The following is a 27,232-nucleotide window of genomic DNA, read 5'->3' on the forward strand; positions in this document are numbered from 1 at the left end:
TGGCCAACATTTGAAGAGTTACTTAAGCTTCACTAGTTAATAATGAACAACTAGATGGAAAATAGGACTTAAAGAAACATATGAGGACAAAAATAAGGAGACATTAACGTAACCAGTGTGTTTTAAAGGATAAATGGAAACATCGAAAAACTTGGTGTTTACAACAATCTGGTAATAAACTCCCATAGTTCAAATTAAACCGAGTGTCAAGAAGGGACGGGGTTTTTTATATGCAGTGCAGTTAATTTATTTGGAACCAAATGGTATGTAGCTAATGAGCCATATTTCCCTTGTTTAATACCACTGTTGAAAAGCTTTGGGAGGAATCCAGCGTGTGCCACCCAACGACAGCACAGTCCTGAATGATGAGTCCGAGGAGGAAAGTGAACGATTTTACATTATGCAACCAATTTATCTCAATCAGTGAGTTCAAATGTTTCTGATGGGCTTCATTGCTGGAGAGTCTTATTGGAATTGCTTGCCAAATGAGCCCGTGATAGACCAGCAGCTCCAGTAACCTAAATAGGCAGATTTATTCTCAGTGGATTTTGGCATCACAGATTACAGTCTGAGCAGCAAAGTTTTTGGAAAACTGTGCAAATGGATTCTAAGAGTACCTTGGAGTGTGTACTTCTCTGGCATCTGGCAGGTCGTGTTTTCACTATGGCCCTGACTGTATCTCACTTCCTTTTAACTTAATGAGTTAACTATAGGCTTCCATACAGTCTCTCGTGTGAGTTTCCATATTGTGGTTCGAATAAAGGGACTCACTTTTGTATTTATTTTCTCCATTAATTATCACACTGTTAATGGTGGTGTACAGCCCAATGAAAAAGTCAGTGTTCTGTTCTCAGATACACTTGTCTCCCAACTTGATGCTGTTGTGTATTGTCAAATTTAGTGTTACACATTGTTTCAGAAATTAAAAATATCTTTTGATGAACATGTTTTTTTTAAATAATGACTGTCAATATCCGAAGCAGAAAGCATTCCTTAGCCCCTCCCTGTATGTTCAGCTGACCCCTGACAAAGGTCAACCTCACAGTCCTTTGTTACCGTCTGAATGTGTTTTCTTAAGAGCGTCTCAAGAGAACTCAAACACGTTTGCCAAAAATGTTCACTTGGACTCATGGGACTAACTGCTTGGAATAAAATGCCAAGGATCAAAGGTCACTGCAGCCATGAGAGTTGTGGCCTTTTGAATATTGAACACCATTTTCTATGGATCTTTTTAGTGTGAGTGTTGTACTCGTGTTTATAATTAACCTTTTTATTACTTGGCAATTATTGTCTATTAGCATTTGCCCTGCTGTAATTTGTGGTGAGAAACCAACGGCGATGGTGATCTTCCACATTATCTCGCTCTGTTTCCCTGACAAAACCCTGAAACGTAACTTTTGCCAGTTACTAACTCAACTCTCACCAGCTGTTATTGAAACAAACCCTGGAGCCAAACCTCAGTTGCCCCCTCTTCCCTCACTCCCCGGAGGCCTGAGTCAGTTTGTCTGCTTTGCTGTCTGAACTTTAAGAACGTGGAAGTGCCGACTCGGCCGTCTAAACAGTCAGGCAGTGAGGTTTGTGTACCCACAAGGACCTACACCACAACTCCCACGACTACCACGGAATATAAAAATACCCCAGTATTGCTTTTTCTCATGCAAAGAGAGTGAGAACCAGGTCATGAGATCTCTCACTGGCAGTACTTTAGCTTTCTTTGTGTTTTTCTCTAATTTATTCTTTGTCAACTCCTTTTTTGGCGTCCTCTTGCTCCCTACTGTAACCCGCCTCCTCCGGTCTGTCATCCCGGTGTCTTCCCCTTTTCCTCCTCCTCCTTCATATCCGTGTTTGTCTCACCATCTCATTTAAGTCAGTGACATTTCATACGAAGTGGCACAGGCCAGAGAGCTTATAGCCACTGACTCATAAAAACACACAAGCACATGGAGAACTTGATGGGGACGTAAAGGTCAAGCCTAGTCTCTGAAGGCATAATCACCCACTCTCATTGAGTGGCTTGCTCACTCAGCTGCACTTGATTAAAAGAGTGTGTGCGTTCGTGCGTGAGAGAGAGAGGGGAATAGTGTAACTTACTTGCGTGTACGTAAGTAGCTTACTGTTTACTTCCTTATTGCGTTCCGATTGGTGTGAAGGTGCAATCATCAGAAAATGTGTGACTTCTGCGACGTCTGATTAGCGGCTGACCGTTTTGGGTCAGGTGACACACACTTAGCAGTGTGCACGTAGACATACACAGGCAGTCATCTTTCTCTGAACATGTGGCGTAATCAGCGGCCTTGTCGGGGGAACTGTGGGGCTTTAACAGGCTCATTAACTTCTTCCTTGGCCTTTTTTTCGGCGGGGGAATTGGCCTACTGATTGCGGCCACACGTCTCTCTCTGTCGCCTCCTAGTACACTCTCTACACCAGTACAACAAGCAGTGGTACACGTGTGTGCCTGTAAGTGCGCCCGCCCTCTCTCCTTCAGACCTTTTCTCATGTTTTTGCGCTTATTATTCGCAGCGTCGGTGAACTTTCCGTGGCGAACCATGGCAGGTTATTTTGGAGCAGAGCTGAAGGGATTAAGTATTAAAGAGCCTCGGCTGCTTTGGGGCTCCTGTAGCTCAGTGTTTGGCCACTGAGGTCTGATAATGGTTTTGTTGGTTTGGTTTGTTTAGCCATTAGTCAGACCCCTCTTAGCAGCTCTCCCCTCTCTGGCTGCAGCAACGTTGATAGATGATGGATGGAGATTGTAAGGGTCAGTGGTTTATTGTTTTGGACTGCGTTCAATAGCATCAAGACATTTGGAGGAAGTTACTGTATATCATGGCATGGATAAGTGTTTGAGGAAGTAGATATGATCATATGTGATGAAGGAATAAAGAAGGTATTGATGGGAAACTTGAATTTATTGGACTCCTTTTCCATTGTCAAATATCAGTTAGGATTTGATTATTTATCGATTATCTTGATCAGTTCTTATTGGTTTAAGAAATACATTATAGCACAAGTAAAAAGTAATGTATGCATTAACATATGGTATTTGATTTAAATAATATTAAAATAAAATCCACCTGCAATTAGCAACTTTTGCAAATGAACGTCTTGTTAATGTGTGAGAGGAACCAGAGGCAGCCTGGAGTCTGGCAGGCTGAGGAGTTACATTGTTTAAATTAGGCTGTGTCTGTGTCGAAAAGCTAAGACAGCTGTTAAACTTGGCCCACGCCGTGGAAAGAGGAACAGAACAGAAATGATGAGAATATATTTTTGTTGTTTTTTTTAAAGCACTCCGTCTTCATAATCTTGCCGTCTCGTAGTAGTAATATAAAAAGTATAAATGAATCTGATACACATAGTACAAAAGGCGGCACATTTTTTAAATTAATTACATGCTGTTTGGATAATGTTTCTGTGCGAGGTAGACATTTCCGCGCTTTGTCAGGTCGCTAAGGACCCCAGCATCTTATTTGTAAAATGCAGCCATACTTCAGGCGGCCTCTGTCTAAACACCATGGTGAAAATACCTTGAACCAAATTAAGGAGCATTGGTGGGAAGTCATCATAGAAATATGTCATAAAAAACAAATACATCTTTGGATTCTGTAAATGGAATCATTAAGAAAGCACACTGGATATAAGTAGTTAGACCACTGGATGCCAGTTTTCAAATGCCAACTGTAGTCAAGGTGATCATGTGATTTTTAGTGAAATACTTTTTTATATAATCACCATAAAACCATAGAAAAATATAGCCAATTCAGTCATGCCACCCTTATATTTTTTGTATGTCTTTGGCCATGTTTAAAGCACATGTCAAACTCAGGGCCTGTGGGCCAAATGTGTCCCGTCAAGTCAATTTGTTTGGCCCTTTAATTGCCTTATAATATAGTTTAATTACCTACAAAAGAAAAAAAATATGCAGAGCAATGTACAATATTTGTAACTTGAATAAATAATAATCAATTGCAGAAAATGTATTAATACATATGGAATAGTTACATCGTCTGCTAAATGCATAGATGTAAATGTAAACGACAGTCTACATTTCCAGTCTACCTGCTCTTTGCCGGTGCCCATATCCCCAACAACACATCTCAGTTACCAACCACACTCCAAGTCAACCTGACAGGTGACAGACACCTGCCAGAGCTCACAAACACTCTACAGTGATTCAGGCTGAACTCGGCGGCTTACACCCTTCTCGGCTTCGATCATCTTCCCACCACCGCCTGTTTCCTCAGGTTACTGCTCTTGCTCATTTGGCCCGAACACGTCTGGACGGAACGTGATGTTATCCTATAGATGGAGCAATTTCCCACACTGCCCTGCCCATGTTTGAAGAAATAGTTCAACATCACTCTGCCTCAGTTTCTGTCAGAAAAAAAAATTGCGGTTGATGATTGTTTTGGGCATAAAATAGAACTGAAAGAACTAAAAGAGAGGAAATAAAGAATCATTTGTTTGGTTTTATTCAAAGGCACTAATATTTTAAATATCTATAATAAATAAAGCGTGTTGAGAAGCAGGTTTATGTGAGAAATGTGTTTCTCCAAAAGCAACAGACGGTTGACAAAGTACCGTGATGAATTACAGAAGAAATAACGAGAGGCAAATCAGTTTAAATAATTGTAGTCGTGTGTTATAATTTGGTCATGATTATGTCAGGCCATTGTTTCAATCTTCTTAAAGTGAGTTTGTATAAACACGTCCTAATTTCAGGTCCGTATACTGTAGAGTCTGGGCGTGTCGTTGGTGTTTTGACCTCGTCCTTCAGGACTACAGCTCTCTTAAACACACACACTTGCTGGCTCGATCTGTTCATTGTAAATTCCTATAAGGGAGCTGACGTGCAACCAGTCACCATGAGATCAGTATTCCCCTTGAAACCAAAGGAAAGCTGGCTCCTGTGACTAAACCACATTACAAGATACCTTCATGGCTCATTGGTGTTTATTCTGGTGAAGTGAAATCATTATAACCAATAAGGTGTGTAATGGATTCTTTCCCAGCACTCAGTCTGACGGCCTGACTTCTTAATTGTGGCTACATGCATGTGGGTTCAGGCTGCACAGACGTACAGTAGACTCATGCACTTGGCTTCCAGGTGTATGTGTTAAAGATGTGTCTGGTTGAAGACCTGAGTATTAATAACAGGAAGCATGTGTTTTGTTTATTGAGTTCAAATAAGAGCTGAAATTATTGGTAATACAAATATAAAAAAAGAATTAAAATTAAATCAGCAATTTGTTTGAGCGATATATTTTTGCTGTTTCTCAGTAGGTGTTTGATTCATAGCATTGCATCATATCCCAGTGGCCTAAGTCAGTCTGCCTGTAGCATATAAAGCAGAAATTGCTGCCTGGGCATCTTGTCTTAGTGAACGGCTACTTCAGCAAACTCTACCAGCCTGCAGGCATGAAGTTGTTTGTTTTTCTGGTCTTATAGTTGAACAGAATAAATACATTCTGTCACAGACACATCATAATAGTGATGACAATAATGAAGAGTCATGTGCACACAGCTGGCCATTCTTTTTGAGTCCCGGATGATGATGGTTGTCATTATAATTTTACAATGCTAATTATAAAAATAATATATATATATATAAATCTGGAGTGTATTTATTTTTAAACTCCTAAGTGCTCACTCGAACGGCTCTGAATTTATAACAGTTCCACAGGCGTTATACACAGATTTGCACTTAATCGCTATTATTCACAAGATAAATTTAAAAACGTCTACAAATTGCCTGTCTTTCAATATTTCAACGGTTAAAAAATGTACAAAAAGTATTTTTTAACAGTTAAAAATCACATTTTTAATATTTTATCTGTATGTTAGATGGACAGATATTTTAAAATGTTTTCGCTTTGAGACTCTTGTTGACTTGTTAAAATCATTGAATCATTTTTAAGGTGTCTGCCCAAACAAAGCTAGAAAGCTTAAAAAAAGATGATCCTGTTTTTCAATTCAATTGAATTGAATTCAATTTATATAAGATGCCTCACAGTGTTAAAATACACCTGCTGTCGGCATCACATGACCAAAAGTGGATTTTTATCTGGCTTGGCCCCTAGGAGATCAATCACACCCAGTCAGTGGGAGATGACGCTCTGCTGTGCTGCCAGGTCTCCAGCCTGTTAGTTACCTGGGCCATTTACCCACTGCATGAGCAGCACCTCTGTGTTTCTGAGCAACACCTGTTGTCAGATTAGAGTAGCCACAGCACCACCTGAGCCGCGCTGTGTTCTTTGGAAAAACAACTCTGGCCTTTTCTTTTAGTGAATGCTGTGTAGTCAGACGGTGACATTAATCTTTTGCCATAGTTCCATAGTTCAGTCTGTCCTATTTTCATGTGACACAACAAACAGATCCAGCGCTCATTTAAAAAACTGTCTTCACTTCCAATTTCCTGAAACCTTTTGTGTTTTCAACAAAGTCATTATTGTGACCTATTTTCAGGAAAAAACGATTTCTCCGCCTTCAAATATCTCCCAGAGATCAACCGCTGTTACGCCTCACGTACAGTATATATAACCGAGACAGAAACATCATACGAAGTTCTTTTTTTGAATATTTATGTCTTTACTTCTCAGTAAAAAAACACACTGATGTAGCCATATACCTGTCAGGAATCGATAATGGGGACGTGTTGTACTTGAATGCAACATCTCTGAATCTGCATATGCTGAACATAACTGTTTAAATTAAATTCAACCTTCAAACTGAAAACAATCTGTAGACTGAAATTAATTCTTGAAGGCAACATCAGAGGTTAATGTTCAACACAAAAAAAATAGATATTTCAGAATATTTTTTAAAAATATAAATACTGTATATTTCTAGTGCAAACACCTAGTATAAATTGTAATTATTTTGTTGTATAATTTATGGGGTTTTTTTCTTTTTTTTTGCATTTACATTGTGTATGTTATTTCTGCCTCCATTGTCTACAAGAGATTTTAATCCTCATTAACTCAGTATCTTGGCTGAATATAGTTCTATTTTAGTACAGTCTCTTGCCTTTATATGCAAACGTGGCATAAGGTTGACTCTGTAGGCTGCCTCAAAGTGTTTTCAAGGCTAATTTAAAAGGCACATTCTAATGTAAAACATTTCAGCAACTCCCAGTGTGAACGACGAGATGCTGCAGATTAACACACAGCTATTACAACCTGTTATTATGGTCAAATGTGCAGTATGGAAACCCAGCAGTCCTCACAGTTTCATCCACCTGTCGTTAGTCTGAATGTTGGACCAAGGACGTTGGACAAGGACGACTGTTTGTGTGTGTGAATAATGAATTGGTTAAATCCTTTAAGAAAACAACGTGATGTCGACGGATGTGTCTGTCATAGAGCCACACGTTGAGACAAACAACTGTTCACACTCACACTATGGTCAGTTTGGTTTAACCTCAACCTTTGACCTCAAATTAACATAAATATTCACAGTAAAACAAATAGAAGATATATATATGTATATATATATACAGCTACACCAGTTGAGCTCCTGTCAATGCATGATCTCTTCTACCGTTCCTATGTAATAGCGACTGTGTGGCTGGGCTGTGAGTGCTGGAGGAGCCATTGGCTCTTGAAAGTAGCTTTTTTTCCCCACCAGGCCAATGGTTTAATCAGGTTCCCTGCATCTGCCAGCTGTGTCCACACACAGCAAACAACCACTCTGTGCCCGCTGGAAAGCTGCATCATCCAGCTGGAGGTGAGTGAGGGTAGTTAGCAGTGGAGATTAGGCCAAGCTGCTGCTGCCGCCTGGACAGAGAGAGGGAGATAGTGCATTTGTGCTAGTTCGTCTGGTAAACATAGGCTGAGCCTTAACATGAGACGGCAAAGAAAGAGGTGGAGAGTGATATAAGGGAAAAATTCAAAAAAAAAAAAAAATCAAACTGTGGGTGTCTCTGTATGAGCGGTGAGAGGGAGGTAAATGATGGTAAATGCTGCTGAAAGTGTGTGTGTGTTGATGCACTGGTGCTGCTCAAGTGTCCAGCTGGCAGAGAGGAGATAGTGAGAGGCTTGAAAATGGTGACAGAGTAACAAACGGACACACAAATAACCTATCAATCCTAATGAGATACAAGTCTGCAAAAGGGGTGGTGTGGGTGTGTTTTTGGGGGGGGGGGTGTTTGTGTTTGTGTGTGTCATGCACTCTGTTTATGGGCTTAATATTTGCACCCCCTATTAAGAAAAACATCCCTTCCAAACAATCTGCTATTTTTGTCAGCCAGTCTCTGGAGATGTAAACAGTGACAGAAGACAAGTGGAATAGAACCCACACACACACACACGGCTCACACACACTCGCCAGGTCACAGAGCAGTTTTAAAGTTATTTAGCATATACAGGCCAAAGCAGCTGGACCGGGTCCATTAATCTGTGGCCTGTGCCTGGTGCCATGAATACAATGGCTGCTGTGCAGAGCGCCTTTCTCCCAGTCATTCAAATTGAAATAAATGAACTGCCAATCCCGACTGCAGAGTAATTGTTCATATGAAAATTGGTCTGTCGTCGTCACACCAGCCTCCCCGTTGCAACCCGTGAAAAAAAGAACCACAGCAAGGGTGGGATACCAGTGTTGGCATGTCAAAAAATGTGAGATGAGAGACATGCAGAGAATGAGTTCCTCACACTCACCCACTTCATGTTTCATTTTTAACAATGTCACTTTCTCTGGCCCCCCCACACCCTCAACACCCCCCTGCTTTGCCTCAATTGTGGTGGAAAAATAAAGGACAGGGATCCACCCCTCATTTCCGCCTCCTTCTGTGGCTTCTAACCCGAATGTCATGTTGCCTTGTGCTCACTTTATCAGGCCTTTTCAGCACTCTAAGTGCTGCGAGAGATGCGGAGAGATTTGCTTTCCAGCATTAACCCTTCGCTCACCTCTCCCTCCCGTCTCCCCCGCCCAGCCTCCAGGCCTCTGGGGACAGGCCAGTAATTTAATAGCTGTTCATTTTTATCACTGTGTATCAGAGAAAGCACGTCAGTGTCAGAGTCGGGCATCTGTCAGAGCCGGCTCCCAGATAAAGGAAAGTGCTGATTGTGAAGGATCACAGTATGGGGTGATATGCTCTTATGTTTTCACTGCAGGCTGTATGTTTCTGTTTTATTTATTGTATCAGCTTTCTTTCACTTTCTGATTTAATGAGTCAGAGGAGTGCATATGCTGCATGTTCACGACTTACCAGGTCAGCACTTGTGCTAGTTTTCTTGTTTGTGATCCAGTGATTAAACACATGCTACGCCTTCGTCCTTTCCTTTCCTTTCCTTCCTTCTTCCATGTACATTTTCCTTCTCCTTTTGTCTTTGCATCTGCTGGCTTTCCTCCTTTCCTTTACTTACCTGCTTTCTTTTTCCTCTTTTTCTTGACTCATCTCCCCACATATCTACCTGAATCATCTCCATCCCTCTTTTCTTACCTCTTCTTCCCACTTTTTTCTTTTCTCTCCTCTCCTCTCCTCTCCTCTCCTCTCCTCTCCTCTCCTCTGCGTTCCACACCTTGCTCACCTCCTTCTGTGTGCTGTCCTAAAACCGGAGGACGTGGGTGTTTGTCTGAGGGGGATGTAGACTCTGTGTTGGGTTTTACTGCCTGTGTGTCAAAGAATCTCACAGCGTGGTGGTTCAAAGAGAAGAGTGTCTCTGTGTGGTCAGACCAGGATTACCTTGTCAGCACTTCAAACCGTGCCTGTGCAGGTATTGGTGTGTGCGCGTATGACTCTCGGAGCCTATGAATCAGTGTGTGTGTTTGTGTGTGTTTGTGTGCACACCTGCCATTTTTCAATTAGTTTAGATATTTTCCTCTGCTGAGAGGTGTTTTTCCTGCTCAGACCTGCCCTTGCTGGAGGAGGGAGGGTAAAAAAGATGGCTCTCCAGTCATCAACAAAAGAAGTGTGTGTATGTGTGCAGCAACAAGTCAGCCAACAAAGGGATACACCCCTAAGTGCTATTTCCAAGTCTGTGCATGTACCTCAATCGTTTTCCAGTTTATTCGCCCCCTCAAGCGAAGAAATAAACTAGTTGGGGAAAATAAAAACTTACTGAGTTCAAGTCCTGACTTAGCAGTTTATTCGTTCTGCTTTAATCATGGTGAAAATGCCAAAATGTTCTTCGCTGATTCTAAATGACTCTGGGTGTCAGGAGTGTGTGCAGAAACAGAAAGTTTAACAAGTGGTTTTGGTTCGACATCTGACAAAAGACAATCTTCCCTCTGGGCTGAAAACATTTTTCAACATTTGTTACATAACCAGGGATGTCAAATATATTTTATTATTCTTCATCTGTGATAACTTAATTTTAATGACTGTCAGATGAGGCAGGGTTTGTGGCCTGGTAGCAGATCTACAGTCCTTTAGATGATGAGTAAAATGACGAGAATAGATACGAGAATAAAGTAAGATCTTTGTCAGCGGGCTGTAATGGTTTAGTTTATTTGATGGTATTAATTGTTTAAGTTTGTCAATTCAGAATCTAGATTTGTTTGTTTGACCTCATAATTGACTAAAATCTCCTGTTTAGATGAAAACAATGCTGATATACTGGCAGGAATTGAAGAAAGACACTCACAAATATCTTCTTCAACAGCGCTGATTATAATTTTTTAATAAATAAATAATAGTTTTTAGCCTAATTAAGTGAAACTGGATAATTTTCCACGGCACACCTGATGATCTCTCACGGCACATTAGTGTGCCGTGAGAGTAGTTGGGACTCACTGCTTTAGGAAAACCTTCACACACATTGGGAAAAAAATAAAAAAACTCCATGTGCAAAAGCTATCTGTCTGAACACAAACTGTGGGGCCTTGTTGCTGTGAACCACCGGCTGGACTAGAAAATGTGAATCTGAGAAGAGCAGCAAAGCTAAAAGAGAAGAACAACAAAGGCTGGAAGATGTTGCTGCTGATGAGACGAGGTGCAGACAGTCCCACATGGTGTTTAGGTACAATACAAATGCGTGCTGTGTTAAATTAATGAGTCTCTCAGCTGCAGTCATGCCTGGATTTAAAGAAAAAACAACAAACTCTGAAGGCTGTCACCATGTTTACATGGGAATTCTCCTGGTACTTCTGTTTCCCATCACAATCAGAACATGCAGATTAGCAACTGGGTTAAATGAAAACTCACTTTTTTCTCAGTGTTTCTTACAAATTTAAGAATGGATTACCTGGAGTTTCTCGCACAAATTAAACTCGTTTCTGCAAGGCTTTATGAGATGGTGACGGAAATCCTCACTGTCCTCACAGTGACCTTGTTCAGGACTGAGTGTCTGTCCAGAGTTAGGACACACCTACTGACCGATCTGAGCGAGGCAGGATTATCTTTAGCTCTGCCTGTGAGCCTTTACAGGTTAAAGTACTACAAGATGAGCAAAAAATACAAAGAAATAATCATCAGTGTGAAGTAGCAAATCTGAACACAATGAGACAGTCGTTGGGTGACAGTGTTTCTACATTAATCATACATCACTTAGACCCCAATTTTCTCATCACCACTGAGTAAATACCAATTTGTCTGTGTCTCAACAAAAAACAAGAGTTAGATCATTGTATCTAAGCAGACTGAAATAAACTCGGTCTTTGCTTTCGACAAAAGGCTCGGCAGCAGAAACTCCTTCTTGCTTTTGAAATAACACATTTTGTAATCACACAGAAGTGACAATATCTCTATTTTTTGGTTATAACCTATAAGATAAAATTAGACTGGACTGGATTAGATTATAATATCTTGGATTTGATTAAATTTTATAGTCCCCACACTGGAGAAATGCTCATGTTGCAGCAACAAAAAAAGGACAGAGAATGGAGAAAAAACAAAAAACAAAATCAAAAACACTAAAGTTTGCACTCCTGAGGTGGAAAAGACAAAATAAAAAAATAGAAATACTAGAAATAATTAAAGAAATATTATAATATTACATATAATCCTCCACATTTATCCTCAAATAAACCTTAGTTACGTGGATAAAATCTATGTGAGTAAATCTTTTATGTTGCTGTTTAACTCAGTTAAAAAAAAATGAAACAATGAATGTTTGTTTTTGACAATAACGTAGTCCACACCTCTGGAGCTAATGTCATTTAGTTGGTTCGTATTTTACAATCAGCTAATCAATGAATCCTGGCAGAGCTGCTGGGCACGCAGTCAGGATTTGGCCTCAGGCATGACAATCAAGCTGTTGTAATTCAGCAAACGTCAATCACACGTCTTTCACATTTGCCAGCTTCATTAGCGCATGATGTGTTTCATTATTATTTATCCCAGGCTAGTGGAGGCTTCATTAACCACAGGCTGGAGCATCGCACGTTCTCTAAATTTAGCAGCTTTTTGTTTAGTCAGAAGAACCGCATGTCGGTATACCCAGTTGTCATGTTCTTTCACAGCAGCTAATAGACCATGGCCATGAAGAAGAAGTGGGCTAGCCCAGGGGGGAAGAAGTAGGCCTCATCCCACCTGTGTCACCCCCCACGCCCCTCTCCCACACACACACGTCTGCCTCTCTCCTCAGTTCTTTGAAGCCTCTTTAATTCTAGCCTTAAGGATTAAACCAATGAGAAAGGGATGAAAAGAGATGGAGCGACAGAGGGAGACATCCTGGGAGAGAACAAAATCCTTTGAATTATGCTGAGAATTTTGTTTACACTGACCCACTGTGAGGCATCTGAGGGAAATTTGTGTGACACTTTATTTTTCTGTTTGGGGCCTGGTTATATGATCTACTTGAATGGAAGAGGAACTCTTTGAAGTCACGCATGTTAGAAGGTTTTTCTGAAATCTAAATGAGCGCCTGGGGACAGTTGTTCTTTTATTGAAGATTACAGCACTAAGTTACTTTGTCACAGTGGGTGATTGGGCGTCAAGTTTAATTTTTTTTTTTTCTCATAAAAAACCAAACCTGACATAATCCACCTGTCTTTGTGTGTGGTTGTATCACGACTCTGTGACTTTTTTTTTTTTTTGTCGTTTTGTTTGTGGTTCTGCCTCTTGAGCTCACACATCCTTGTAATTTCCAGACATTCATGAAATTTAAGGCTGTGTATAAAACAAAGCTAAACAGTTTGTGTACATATGTCAAATGAAATTTGTAGAAAAGCAAGAGTAAAATTGTTTGATAGGGTGCCTCACTTCTAAAGTCTAAACAGTGTGACCTCCCAGAAGTTTCTCCAGGCGTCGGTTCAAGCCTGTGACTTGACTGACAAGGTGAAACCAGATTGGTTTCAAGCTAAAACCGCGTGTAATCGTAACCACACATTTGCCGTGTGGGCAAGAGGCGCTACAAAGACACCTGCAGCTCCATATTTACCACAGCGTGGGCAAACAGCAGCGAGCGGCTCCGCTGACACGTTCTCTTCGCAGCTACATGCCGTATTTTTTAGGACATACTGTGAGATCACATTACCTCCGACACGGCGCACCTCACTTAAAGGTTGTACGAGGGAAAAAGAGAAAAGCAAATGAGGTTGGACTGAGGCCAATATTTTAAACGGTCTTTTATTGTGGTGTGGTTTCAGATCTCTCTGAGAGAAGGTTTAATTCTTTAACAGGTGGTTAGTCCTGATATTAAATTATGAAATTGAAAAAATGTGACCTTTACAGAGCCGGTGAACAAACACAAACGTCCGCAGCGTTCTTCGTTGGCTTTTAGAAGTTAGAGTCTACTCTCATAAATCTATTTTTAATATGGGTTCTCATGGGTTTTGTGGGTATTTGAAAGGTCAGCTGACCCAATTTATATAGAAAAGAGTAACACAAACAGACTTTTTAACATCTGTTAAAGATCCATCCGGCAGATTACCCAAGATACTTTCTCTCTGAAGAGGAAGTAACCGACATAATCAAATTCTCTTTCAGATAATTGAAATGAATGCTAACAAATCAGATGAATATCTCAAAATGGTACCAAAATTGGAGACTTGATGAGATTCAGCTGATGTATTCAGGAAGAGTTTTGTAAATTAAGTGAAACCTTTTCCTTTCTCGGGAAAAAAAAGTCTCAAAATAGAAGTCCTTCTAATGTTAATACAACGAAGAACCAGTCCAGTCCAGTCCAGTCCAGTCCAGTTTCCTCTACCCAGTCCATCCAGACGACCCACTAATTAACCTTAAAAACGCTAAACCTCTGTGGAGGGAACGATTCAGGCATTATAATTAGAATCATTAGACTGTCTTTTATACACATTTATTTTCTGCATATACAGCTCTATAGGTGCATTTCCTTCCTTGGTGATAAAACTCCTATCTCCTGTTCTGTTTCCTGCAGAGATGGCCCGCTGGGTCTCCCTTCTCCTCATTGTTTTCTGCCAGTCCATCTCACGAGCCCAGGAGAGCAGCGACATCCCCATCCTGGAGTTCACCACAGACACTCTGATCAACAACGTGGTCCAGGACCCCCAGACCGGTCGCATCTACCTGGGAGCGGTCAATGCCGTTTACCAACTGGGGCCGTTGCTTCGCCTGGAGGCACGTGCTGAGACGGGCCCCAAGGAGGACGCGCGGACGTGTACGCCTCCAGCTTCGGCCTGTCAGGACACGAAGCTTATGCCCAACCTCAACAAGCTTCTGCTGGTCCACTCGTCCAACGGTTCCCTCATCGTTTGCGGAAGCCGCTACCGAGGCATCTGCTCCCTTCTCAACCTGACCAACGTGGAGCAGCAGGTGTATTACAGTGACAGTAAAGGAGAGAGGACTTACGTGGCCAGCATAGAGGACAATGTGAACGTGGTGGGCGTCATGTCCACCTTCACAAAAGACGCAAACAACTTCAGTGTCTTTGTAGTGGGCAAGGGCTACGGAAGCCTGGACAGCACAAAGCTCATCAGCACGCGAATCCTTCAGGACTCCGGGGATTGGGTTGTTTTTGAGAGCATCATCGAGGCCTCCACGGTGCAGACAACACCGTTTGTTCCCAAGTACCTGCACGATTTCCGTCATGCCTTCAAAGAGGACGGCTTCGTTTATTTCCTTTTTTCACGAACGCTGGACGGTACAGACAACAAAAATTTGACTTTTGTGTCCCGTCTTTGTGAAGATGACCCCCACTACTACTCCCACACAGAGCTCCAGCTAAACTGTGGCCCCAATAACAGATTCAATAAAGTCCAGGCCGCCCATGTGGCCTCCCCAGGAAAGGAGCTGGCGCGTGTCATGACGGCAACAGGTGCATATGGAAATGTCAACACCTGGAATAAAATTCTGTTCATGGTGGCGACTGCGGACGATGACGACAACCACTCGGCGCTCTGCATGTATCCGCTCAACTCCATCAATGAGCGGCTGGTGGATATCATCAGTGCCTGCTACAGTGATTTTGGAAAGATTTCTGGATTTCCTGCCGTGGACATTCCGTACTCGTCCAAAACAGATGAGTTCTGCGCCTCAAAAATTTCAGTAAGTTATTTGTCTGTGTCAAATTCAGGTTTGAGAGAATGGGAGTTTATTTTTACCGTTCCAGTGTTCCATGATTTACACTGCTCTCTATAAACATTCTACTCGACACATTTTTCCCCCCTTCAATAGCTTTTGTTCCAATTTTACTGAACTCATCCAGTACACAGTATATAGAAATGTCTGGAAGCCTTGAAATGGTAGGAATAATAGGCATCCCCTGGGCTAAATCTGGCCCTTTGGAGTGTTTGGCCCTTAGCCTGGGAACGAGACCAATCAGTGAGCTCATGCTCCAGTAATGGTCTGGTCCCCTGCCTGTTGAGCAGAATTCCATCTGTCATCAGACAGGTTGGTGCACGTTGTTAGGTCATGTGCAATCACATGAAGATTTTAATTTGATAGAACGACTCACAGAGAAGTTTTTCTCTGCCTTCAAATGTATACATTTAAGAAAATTGTAAATTTGAGAAGCATCCAGGAAAATAACCTGGAGTGTCTCTCTCTAAGGTTGGAGTTTCTCAGCTGGAAAAAAGGCTGACCCCCTTTTATGCAGCCTATTTATCAGAACACCCACAATGCTGCCAAAAGTTTGATTCCCACATATATCCCCTTCTATTGTTGTTAATTAAAGTGCACAGTGTGCAATCCATCTTTTATCCCTTACTTTTTTGTTATCTTTGCAGAAGGATACATTGGAAAACTATAAATGTGGTGCAGACTTTCTGCCGTCCCCACTGGCCAGCAAGCCTCGATTCGCCCTGAAGGCAAATGAAGTGCTGACCAAGACAGGCCTCCTGACCGCTGTGGCCGTGGCTGTGGAGAATGATCACACCATTGCCTTCTTGGGGAACAACCAGGGGGAGGTGTTTAAGGTGAGGTGTTGCTTAGTTGACTTTTTTTTTTCTTCCCCAGAACCTCATATCTTATATTCTGTTTTTTCCCAGGTACACCTGACCACAGAGTCGTACGTGTACAGCAAGACTCCAGGTGACACCATGGGAGAGAAGGTCAACAAAAACCTTTTCTTTGACCCCAGTCACCTTTATGTCACCACTGAGAAAAAGGTAAAAGTATATCACATTTTATGAAGTACCAAATAGAGCACTGCATTATTTTAAGCCTTACTCTGTCCAAACTTAAAGCTCAACTCTAACTAAATACTACAAATGTATACAATGATGACTGGGGAACTACATTTTGATGTACGTTGAGAGTTACCGTCCAATCCCAGTCTTCGTATGGAGCTGTGTTTGTTGAATAGGGATAATAACAAAAGTTTTTCTGAAACATGTTGTATGGATGTCGATTTTATTAATAACATACTATCCATGAACAGGTTTAAATGGTGCATCCACCTAAAGTATGTTTTTTAAGACAAGGATGGATCATCAGTCAAGGCCCATCACGTTCAACAATAATAGTGTTGTATTAAAAAAAAAATTCTATGTGCGATGATTTAGTGTAAAAATCCATCTCTGAATGGAAATGACCTTTGGGTCTTGCTTTACAAAGTATAATACTACTATGATGGCTCAGAGCTGGCGAGGCATTGACTGTGGGCAGCACAGATTCCTTGTGGAAAATGTTCTTTTAGAACGTGTCTTTGAAAGAGAAATCAGTATAAAAGTTGTTTTGTTTTTTTGTTTATTTCCCTCTGAACAAATTTGTCTCAGATGCGTTGAAGACCATGGAAAAGTTTTAGTTGATGCGGAACACAATTTCTTGGGCGTGATTATTTGTTCATTTTACTGCAGTCTTGATGTCTCTGTTTATATGTGAAACAGTAAGAGAATCCAACAATAGTATCTTTATATTGTTCATTCACTCAGTATAAAAGGGAGAAACAGCTGAACCATGATCTGGGTTTGGTTTTTGAAAATGTATCAAAGTATTTGTTTTAAGTACAAGTTTTAAAATTCGTGGACCAACTTTTCTTTGTGTATTTTTATCAGTGTATCAGTGCTTAAAATGTAGAACTGTCTCTTTCACTGTGGAATTAGAAATACCTCCCTTATTAAAACTGATTAGTGTGTGTGTGTGTGTGTGTGTGTGTGTGAGAGAGAGAGAGAGAGAGAGAGAATTAATATGTGAGTCTATTTAAAACGGGAAACAGTTTGAGCAGGTGGGTGTTGATTTCAAAGTCTGGAACAGGCCATGATGGTGTGAGAGAAAAGTTCAAACCCTGCGTGCTGTCTTCTCAGATGCACCTGGCAGGTCGCACTGTGTGAACGTCTGATCATCTGTTCTCTACTAAGTTACGGAAAAAGTTGGAAATTATTCACCTTAAACCCCAAGAATACAGCAAAGTGCTCCTCTGGTACTACACGGAGGGGGATTGCAAAGTTTAAATTGGTGATGATGTGAAGTGCGAGACTCACATTTTGGTTCAAGTTCATTAAAACATTGAAGTCTGTCTCTTTACTCAGAACAGATGTGGAAAAAAACTGAAGGGAAACTTCTAGGAATTTCATTTAGCACTTGCAAAAATCACATCTTCCAAAACCGTATATACACAAAATAGCAAAGTGTTAGCAAATAACAGTTATTCTAGGACAGTGGTTCTCAAACTGTGGTACACGTAGCACCAGTGGTACAGGAGTGCTCTCTAGTGGTTCGTGGGGAAAATTCATATTTTCACATTTACATTTTCAACTGAATAAATCTGGAACATACCATGCACAATTAATACAACATTTAAACGTAAACATCTTTATGAACATCTCTAAACATCTCTCCTGTGGTGGACGCTAACAGGGAATGTTGGTCATCATGGTGGTACTCAGAGGTCAGTGTTTCTCAGGTGGTACTGAGTAGAAAAAGTTTGAGAACCACTGTACTAGGACATAATTTACAGAGATGATAGGAAATTAAATTTAGTCAAACATAACATTAAAGTCATAAATTAAATTTTTTTTAAAAAAAATCTACCTAACCAAGACTTTGGATCTGCCTGTCAAGTGTAAAGATTAGCTTCTGTATTTTACTGTAATTTACTTCTGTATTTACTGTAACTGTGCTCTAAAGCTTCTAAGTAAACATCTTTAAGTTTTAAATATAAATATTTGATACATTTCTCTCTAACGTGTGGCTTTTAATCAGATTTTTTTATTTCTGCCTTGTTCTAGATCATTAGGGTTCCAGTGCAGACCTGCCTCCAGCACAAAGACTGTCAGTCGTGTGTGAGTCAGAGGGATCCGTACTGTGGCTGGTGTGTCTTAGAGGGCAGGTGAGGGAACACACACATACACACACACACACAATCATACACAAACTTAGGCATGCGCGAACGTACAACCACACGTACCGCTCCATCTGTAAGACGCAGCAGGATATTCGTTGCGTGGTTTATGGCGGGGACTTTTAGAACCCTCCGGTTTATATTCCGTCTCTTGTCGTTCGTGCAGCCGTGAGGAATTAAAGCTGTTTGTCAGCCTCATGCTGAGACGGCAGACAGTGCAATTTACTCTCATCAGCCTATATTTATCAGGGTCTGGAGGGAAGAAAGGTGAAGTGTATTTTATTGAGATGTGATCAGAAACGGGAGGGGGGGGCGTAAAACACTGGTGCTCCATAAATCTGGGTTAAAACCGAGAAATTTCAAACAGATTTGGTTTGATGACGAGGTGCTTTTCAGACTTCATCTCCCATGGATTCATCCTTTTTGGGGTCACAGTGGGCAGTCATCAGGCGAGGGTGGGTCACATGCTGAATTAATGACTAATTATAATCATAATTGGTTGTGATTAATAGCTACGCTGTGATCAATCAGATATAAAAAAAAACATTTTTTGACAGCCCTGGTTAAACCTGACAATTATTGTTGTGATTTACAACTGTGTTTCCAGTCGTAAGCTGCTCTGTTTCCTTCCTACCACGGCATATTTAAAACCACCAGAGTCCACAGGCCTAGTTTTCTGAGACACTGTGGAAGCCTTATGGGGCTTTCAAAGCATTAGGGGCTGATGGGAGGTGTTGATCTGTGCTCTGAAGGTGCACCAGGAGGTCCGAGTGCCGACGGGCAGAGGAGAAGAATGGCTGGCTGTGGAGCCCCAAGAACCAGTGTGTCCAGATCGTCTCCTTCTATCCCCCAAACCTCTCCTGTAAAAAGACTCAGAAGGTACAAAAAAGATCTCTCTCTCTGTGTCTCTCATCTATACATCTGTACATTTTCCCTTTTCTCTCAGCACCTTTCTGTCTTTTCATTTTCTATTTCTCATCTTGCACCAGACAACCTTGCTGACCTGAGACTCATACCTACATGCACAGTCTCAGAAATAAACCGTTTCCATTGTGATTCAAAGACTTGACCTCCATTTTTTTTCCACTGCTGTGTATTGATCCCTGGGAGAGAATTGCATCTCTGCTTATTATACCTGACCTGGATGATTGTGTTCACACCCTGAAGATGGAGAGCTTTCCTTTAGCATTTTCTTTATGAAGTTGTTTTTTATTTCTCAGTCCTTTGGTTTCAGACCTGCTCATGTTTCTTTCATCAGACCTCTCTGTTTTTGTTCTCAGTCTTTCACCGCTCTTTAAAAAGGGCTCAGTTCACTTTCTTTTCCTGTCAGTGTTCATAACAGCCAGTTATTTCATTTAATGTCTGATAGAAACAAAATCAAGCCGTTCTTCTTGTCTCTGTGGCCTTGTGCAGCAAAAAGCCCACGAACCTTTCCTGTTAATGTTCAAACTTTTTTATTTGTTTTAGGTGAGGATAAACATCCCCTCACTTCCTCCCATCGGAGGCTCCGACCGTCTGCAGTGCATCATCAAGTCATTCAAAAGTGAAGGAACCATGGTGGACTCTGGTCAGGTCTCCTGCAGTCTGCCCCAACCCTCACAGATACCACAAACACCTGAGGGTCAAGGTATGACTCATGTGAACTTCAAACAGATGCGCTGACCCTGTGTGAGCGACAGGAAGTCTACAGAATAGTGAACTGGGGCATCCACTTTTTCAGTCCTGAATTGAACACACATCCCTCTGGATGTGAGACAGCTCCACTACACACTGAGCTACAGTATGTTATTATACTGTGATCTACAGTTTGTACCTGACGAATATGATATATTCTTTATAATATATTAATATATATACTCTAAAAAGATTGTGAAAAATATTTTTTTTAACAGTTGAGGTGCTTTACATCTGTCATTTACCTGCTAAAAGTTTTAAAAACGATATGTTTTTTCACCGCTAAAGGCAGTGGTAGAAACGGAAACCAGTCGTAACAAGTCGAGCGCTGACATTTGACGTTGCACCTCTAAGTATAATTTTGGCGATGATAACCAGGATCACACCCGAGGGGAAGTGTTTCTCTGGCTTTATTTGCGCTCAGTGTGAAAAGAAAAATGCAGAGTCAGCAAAACAAGGGCATTACCAAAGTGTCTTTCTGCTTCATCTCAGCAGGGTCCTGAGTGAACTGGTTTACTTTGTACTTAATGCTGAGAGAAGACTCACTCACACGTTTGTTTGTTTGTTTGTTGTCTGACTGCGGCCATTGAACGGCAGCTGTCATTGTCATGTTTGATCATAACATTTTTCGATGTGGTCTTTTGTGTCACACCACGAAACTTCATTATTTTATCTTGTCTTGATGACCTTAAGTTTTTTGTTTCCTAATAATCGACCTTCTGTCGTGCCCTCAGACTTCGTGGCTGTGGCTGTTAGCGTGTTCGTCAATGGCACGGTGGAGCTGGCCACGCAGGAGTACAAGTTCTACAACTGTGCTGCCACAGTGAAGAAGTCTGAAAACACGCCGTGAGTTCAACCTTTTCTCTTCTCTCCCTCATTTCCCTCTGTGGAAAAAGAAATTCTACCTCCAACATTTTTTCATGTGTTATGCAACACTTTTTATTTTCCTTCTTCTTCTTCTTCTTCCTTTTTTCCTTCTTAAGATTCAAATTTGTTCTGGAAATTCTGAGAGTTCCACCACTGAAAGATTTTAATCTAATATACAGAGTAAAAAAAGCACACTTCCCAGACATCTGAATCTAAACTAGACCAAATATTAAAACACAGCAGTGCACCTTTAATATAAACCTAGGGCCCGTGGACCTCCCCGTGGGCTCCATGTATGTTCTTGTCATCTACAGGCTCCAAGTTAAAATATTTCTTTAATTTGTTCCGCATTCATTCCATCAAATTAAAAGTACGTAACAACAACTGCAGCCTTTCTCCTCTTGTGGTCCCGTTACACATCGACTCATGTAGAAGTACTCCATCCACAGCGTGCGCCCGCGCTGTTATGATCAGGCTGTTTTCCAGGGTCTGAATATTGCTCTGTCAGTCACTGTGATGCCAACCGTGATTCCAGAAGGTTCTCAGTCGAGTCAGACTCGGTTCTGCTCCGTCACTCGCTGAAAATACACAGTGACACTGAACACAGCACCGACTGACACCTCTGACGTAAATGTATCACCTTGCATGAACAGATGAGAGATCAAGGCTGCGTTGGTAAATTGTGATGCATGGTGTAGTTTTGAATGCACCTCTTGCATTTTCTCTCCCCCCTCTTTTTATTACCTCGCTCAGGAAATTGCCTCAGTTTCCTTTTCATTAATCAAAAAGCTGAAAGTCGATCTTCGCCGTTTTTCCGTGTGTTTTTTTTTCACCCCTTCATTTCTTCTAAGCCGAGGAAGGCGTGATGAACGAGTTTTGCTTATGCCAAGTCGCCGAGATCTATTTTGTTGTCAGCAGCATGGATTTGTTTTGTGCTGGACACTCTTTGATGAGTTTGCATGTTTTGGACTTTCCCTTGTGTGTGTGTGTGTGTGTGTGTGTGTGTGTGTGTCAAATGCTGCTGACGATTAGTGTGTGAGGGAAGTGTCCCCCCTTTTTTTTATTGCTCATAGCTCTGTAATAAAATTGGGCTTTTTTTTTCAGCTGTGTGGCGTGTGTAGCCAGTCCGTGGGGCTGCCAGTGGAACGTTCATGACCACACGTGCAGTGACATGGACGACAGCGTGATGGGACCAAACATCATCAAGCAACGGCATGTAAGTGTGAAGGTCACATACATCGAAAGTTTCCAGACTTTCTTTTTTTCCTATTAGCATGTGCATAACACAGTTCAGTAAGAGATGCATCCAAACATATCCCTAAAATTAATAACATCTTAACGCCCGCTATCAGTCGCCAGCATCTTGTGTGACAAATGTTGTAGAGCGGTGAATATCAATTTCCAGCTCAGCAGATGTAGCAGCGATACTCTTATCTGTTTCCGCAGATGAGGATATGAGCTAACTGGTTGGTACATTTCAAATTTACGCGACTGAGCCGCGGGAGCGTCTGAGTTTTTCTGATGTCTTTTCAGGGAGCCAAGTGTCCTCAGTTTGAGAATCCAGATCCCGTGCTGATACCTGTGGGCTACAAGACTCACATCAGCTTCGAGGGGATAAATCTGGAACTCTACAAGGTAAAGCCGAAGTGTCAGAGAGACTGAAGTCTTACAAAAAGGTTCCCGAGCCGAGGGCAGTTTGGCGATTTCATGTGCTAAGAATATGTATTTGCAAAAGCGAGAAAATAATTCACGGTCATGAAAAACGTTGTCATTACAAGTTACCAGTCTTCTCAGGAGACAAAGCAGCTTACACACAGAAACACAATTCACATTCTAATCTGGATCCGTTCTGAGAGAATCCTCACTTCTATAATTAGCTGTTTTTTGAGCAGATGACACTTGTAGTAGGCTGCATGATCAGGGCGTGTAAAAACATATGATTGAACCAGGTCGGAAAGATTACCTCACCAAACCTTTGGATGGTCTGGTTCTGTCATCATAGAATCTTAAAGTTACATGACATTTGTTTTTTTCAGTCATATTAAACACTATGGTGTTTTTTGGGGGCGGGGCTTTTAGGATCGCACTTTCACAATCGGCACAGAGCTGATGAAAAATGTGGAGGAAGAGGTCAGCTTCGAGAACGCGCTGTTCTACACCTTCAGCGGCTACAATGTGAGTATATGTATATGAATCTGTGTTTTAAAAAATCCTAATAGGTCAGTTGATATGAATATAAAATGTAAACAGAACCTGTCCTGGTCCAGATTCTTCTACATCAGTGGTTCTTGAACGTTTTCTCCTCTGTACCACCTGAGAAAACACTGATCTCTCTGAGTACCACCATGATGACCAACATTAGAATACAGCAGCAGAGGCCTTCCCTGTTAGCTTCCACCACAGGAGAGATGTCTATAAATGGTTAGAAAGATGTTTATGTTCAAATGTTGTATTAATTGTGCACGGTATGGTTCAGATTTATGAAAATGTAAATGAAATGAAAATATGAATTTTCCCCGCCTACCACTAGAGAGTGCTGACGTACCACTGGTGGTACGCGCACCACAGTTTGAGAACCACTGTTCTACAGTTAAACAATCGTTCATCGCCTCTGGATCTGCCTTTTAACTGTATTCTGTAGCTCCCTCTAATGGTCCCTCACTAGAGGTATTTTAAAAATCACCCATCCCTTGGTATGGGAAGCTCAAACAGCGTAGCGCCCCCAGCTGTGTGTTTTTTTCCCAACATTGATTTCTCCAGTTGAAAATCTGCCAGGCTGAGTGTAATTTTTTCCCCACCTCTTTTCATTTCCTCCCTGGCGTTGGGGAGCAGCAATTCACATTGTTTGCTGATTAAAGCTTAACTACCATTAATCACCTCATCCTGTATTAATGATTACATTTCCACTCTTTTGTTTTTTTGTTTTTTTACCTTTTTAGTTTTCCTACGATAAATCGCCCGAGACCAGCGTTCTATTCTATGTGAAGGACAAGGAGTCAGGAAAGAAGATGGACAGCATGCTGAATGGTACGCTCCCACATTTGAATGCGGAGATCTCATTTATAATGCCTGGAGTGTAGCCCGCGAGTCCCTGCGAGGGGACTGGAATCAGACATCCTGGATGATCCATCTGATCTAAAAATGAAAGTAAAAAATCTGAATTGAAAAGACTGTATAATCATATCACTCCAGGCTGAATATCAAGGGGATGATGGGAATTAAAATCAAAGTAATGAGATAGTCATCTGTATTACAGGCATTTTCACAGTTGGTTTGGTCCCAGTAGTGGGCGTCAGTGGAGAGTGTGGAGAAGATTTTTTTTAAAATGATATAAAATATACAGAGTTGTTGTTTTATCAAAAAAAAAACAAACAAATTGATTTAATACTAACGACTCAGCAGTAGTTTTAAGGCTTTTATTTTAAGTAACAAATACATAGACATAAAACTTTTTTTCTCTCTTTTTTTTCTTGCTTGACTGAACAGTCACTCTGTATAACTGCTCCGTGGGGAGAGAGGACTGCAGTCTGTGTAAAAATGCAGACCCCAAGTACAGCTGCATGTGGTGCCCCACACAGAAGGCGTGTGTGTACGAGAAGCTGTGCAACACACAAGGCCTGGACGACCCGTACAACATCGAGTGTCCGGAACCCCAGATCACCGATGTGAGTAGTTACTCTGCTCTCTTCTACAGTATTTTACTGAGAGAGCGTCGACCTTGGTGCTTGGACTGGAGTGTCTGAAACAACTATGTTTCTCTGTTTCTCCTTGAAACTGTGAGTTGATCTACGACACGTTTAGATCGGATCGATCCATCGTCTTCTCAGTTAATTGTCGAGGCCTCGTTGTCATTGACAAAAATCAATAAGTGATGGTGTTTTGGTATCATTGTCACAGAGGTCACGGTTGTGCATAATTTTACTGCACATTTCAGTATGTAGTAGTACTGTAGTACTGGGCTGCTGTTCTCAGTATGAGATGCTACCTTGTTGAAAAGTCAAGTCAGACATCCTTCACTGGACTTTTCTGTGAGTGAGTGATGTCATTTAAACCTGAAAATCATTCATAATGTAATCCGCACCTACGTAAAAATGTGACACCAGCTGCAGGTCATCCACGATGATAAAAACATGTGACCCTCACCGAGGCTAATGCTAGTTCAGTCTCAGTTATTTTTTAAAGACATGACATATTCTTCACTGGGAAAACAGAAAATCTGCAAAGTTGTCTGTTTTATGACCTAAAGACAAATGTACTGCGACCTACTTTTACAGTGTTGGACGTACTTTAGTCAATAAACTCGTCCCCCTCCTGTGCTAGCGCACTAAGACAAGGACAGTTGTCCAATTAAACAGCCCGCCTCAGCTGCAGCCGTGGACTTAACTGTGCGTGTAAATGTGCTAATTGTGTAACTGCTTTTAGATCATTCCACGTTTCGGCCCCCTGCTGGGCGGCATCTCCATCACCATCCGCGGCACCAACCTTGGCATCAACAGGGAAGACATTAAAAGCATCACCGTGGCCAAACAGCCCTGTATCCATCAGGAGGAGAAGTACTCTGTCTCCACAAGGTAGTATTCATAAAGCTTCATGGAAATATCCATATCAGTGTGAGGCGCTGCCTTTTTATCTGTTCCTAAAGTTGGGATTCTGATCATGGGTGAGGAGTGTTTTCTCCTCCTCCTGGAGGAGATGTGAGGTGGTGTGTGTGTGTGTGTGTGTTTGGGGGGGGGGGTCACAGGGGAGAAATGTTTTAATGGGCTCATTATGTAACTGTATTGATCTGAAGTCACAGGTAGAAACACTGTGCTCTTAAAATAGGACTAGAAAAAATGAATTTACTTGTAATTTTATCTCAAAGGTGAAGTAGAAAAAACATTGATGATAAATCAAATGCACATTTCTGGAAACACAGATTGTATTACATATATAAGGGTAAGGAAAAACATACATACACACATATAATACAAATTGAAAAAAAAATTAAACATCCTTAGACACTTCACCCTCTTCATATGATTAAAAAGAAGAGAATGGGAAGGAAACTGTTGCTGTATTTGACCTTTGTAATATTACATTTTGTTGAACAAATTGTCTTTGACATTTTTATCTTAAAGTCTGTTACAGTAATTAAGGTTGATGCATTTACAGCTCTTTACGTATGATATAAAACCATCACAGTTTGGAGGTCGAACACATTTAAATATAATGGACATCTACTTCCTCTCATGTCCTTTAACTTGTGCAGCCAAAATAATAATTACACGTTGACACAGACCACAGCCTGTATTTACACCACCAGTTTTAATACATTTTGTATTTGGATGTTCAAGGCTGTTCAAACAAAACCGACTAAGCAGTGCGCGGGCGAAATGTTTGCTTCCTGCGCGATGGGAATCTGGTTATAGGCAGAAAATGGTCTGTGCCGATAAATAATGCAAATGTAGGAGGTACGGTAAATTTGGATTTTTAAAATGTTTTTGAAACATTTGTTACAGTTATCTGCATGAAAACACACACTTTTTATTTTTACTGAACTTTGATGTTGCAGCCGAGTAGTGACACTGCATCGTAGACGTCAGCGAGTGGAACCGAGGAAAGACAAATATAAAACAGCCCGTTATTATCGAGCCGCACAGAGAAGAACAGTCTGTGTCAGAGCAGAAGTTCATGTCTGTGTGATGGAAAAGGAAAAGTACAGTTAGTGCACAAGAACAGGGGGAGACAGTACAGTATGTAACCCATACCAGCTCAGTACTGTATATCCACTGTGGTAATGTGTGTGTCTGTAATGTCAGATATTACAAATGTTGATATATCGGGCGAGTCAGCACTTCTCCTTTCCACATTAAATCATGAAGATTAATCCTGCGGTGATGGATCCCACTCTCTGACAATCAAACCTGCTGTTATTGATTGTGTTTCATCTTTCAACGATTTAGAGTTGTTTCTATTTCATCCCTGTTGGATTAATAAACAGAACTGAGCTGCTCAACTTCATCGATGCTGAGGAAGACTGGAAACAGGTTTAATTTTCTGATGTTTAAAATACAAAAATA

The 27,232-nt window shown here is 41.2% G+C and overlaps 1 protein-coding gene across 2 annotated transcripts in view; it reads left to right on the forward strand.

Annotated features, from left to right (window-relative positions):
• The window catches only part of plxnb2b (plexin b2b), a 120,793-nt gene that overhangs the window by 67,458 nt on the left and 26,103 nt on the right, over positions 1–27,232 (forward strand). For both annotated transcript variants that reach the window (XM_025055901.1, XM_008312255.3), the window contains exons 3-15: positions 14,271–15,397; positions 16,078–16,266; positions 16,339–16,458; positions 18,520–18,620; positions 19,385–19,511; positions 20,100–20,259; positions 21,041–21,152; positions 22,278–22,389; positions 22,707–22,808; positions 23,253–23,348; positions 24,113–24,200; positions 24,660–24,838; positions 25,596–25,744. In XM_025055901.1, coding sequence (XP_024911669.1) covers positions 14,273–15,397; positions 16,078–16,266; positions 16,339–16,458; positions 18,520–18,620; positions 19,385–19,511; positions 20,100–20,259; positions 21,041–21,152; positions 22,278–22,389; positions 22,707–22,808; positions 23,253–23,348; positions 24,113–24,200; positions 24,660–24,838; positions 25,596–25,744 — 2,660 coding nt within the window. In that variant the 5' untranslated portion in view covers positions 14,271–14,272. The remainder of the gene's footprint in view (positions 1–14,270; positions 15,398–16,077; positions 16,267–16,338; positions 16,459–18,519; positions 18,621–19,384; positions 19,512–20,099; positions 20,260–21,040; positions 21,153–22,277; positions 22,390–22,706; positions 22,809–23,252; positions 23,349–24,112; positions 24,201–24,659; positions 24,839–25,595; positions 25,745–27,232) is intronic.

The sequence above is a fragment of the Cynoglossus semilaevis genome, chromosome 6 (genome assembly GCF_000523025.1).
Source record: "Cynoglossus semilaevis isolate Cse_v1.0 chromosome 6, Cse_v1.0, whole genome shotgun sequence".
In the NCBI taxonomy this organism is placed as follows: Eukaryota; Metazoa; Chordata; class Actinopteri; order Pleuronectiformes; family Cynoglossidae; genus Cynoglossus; species Cynoglossus semilaevis.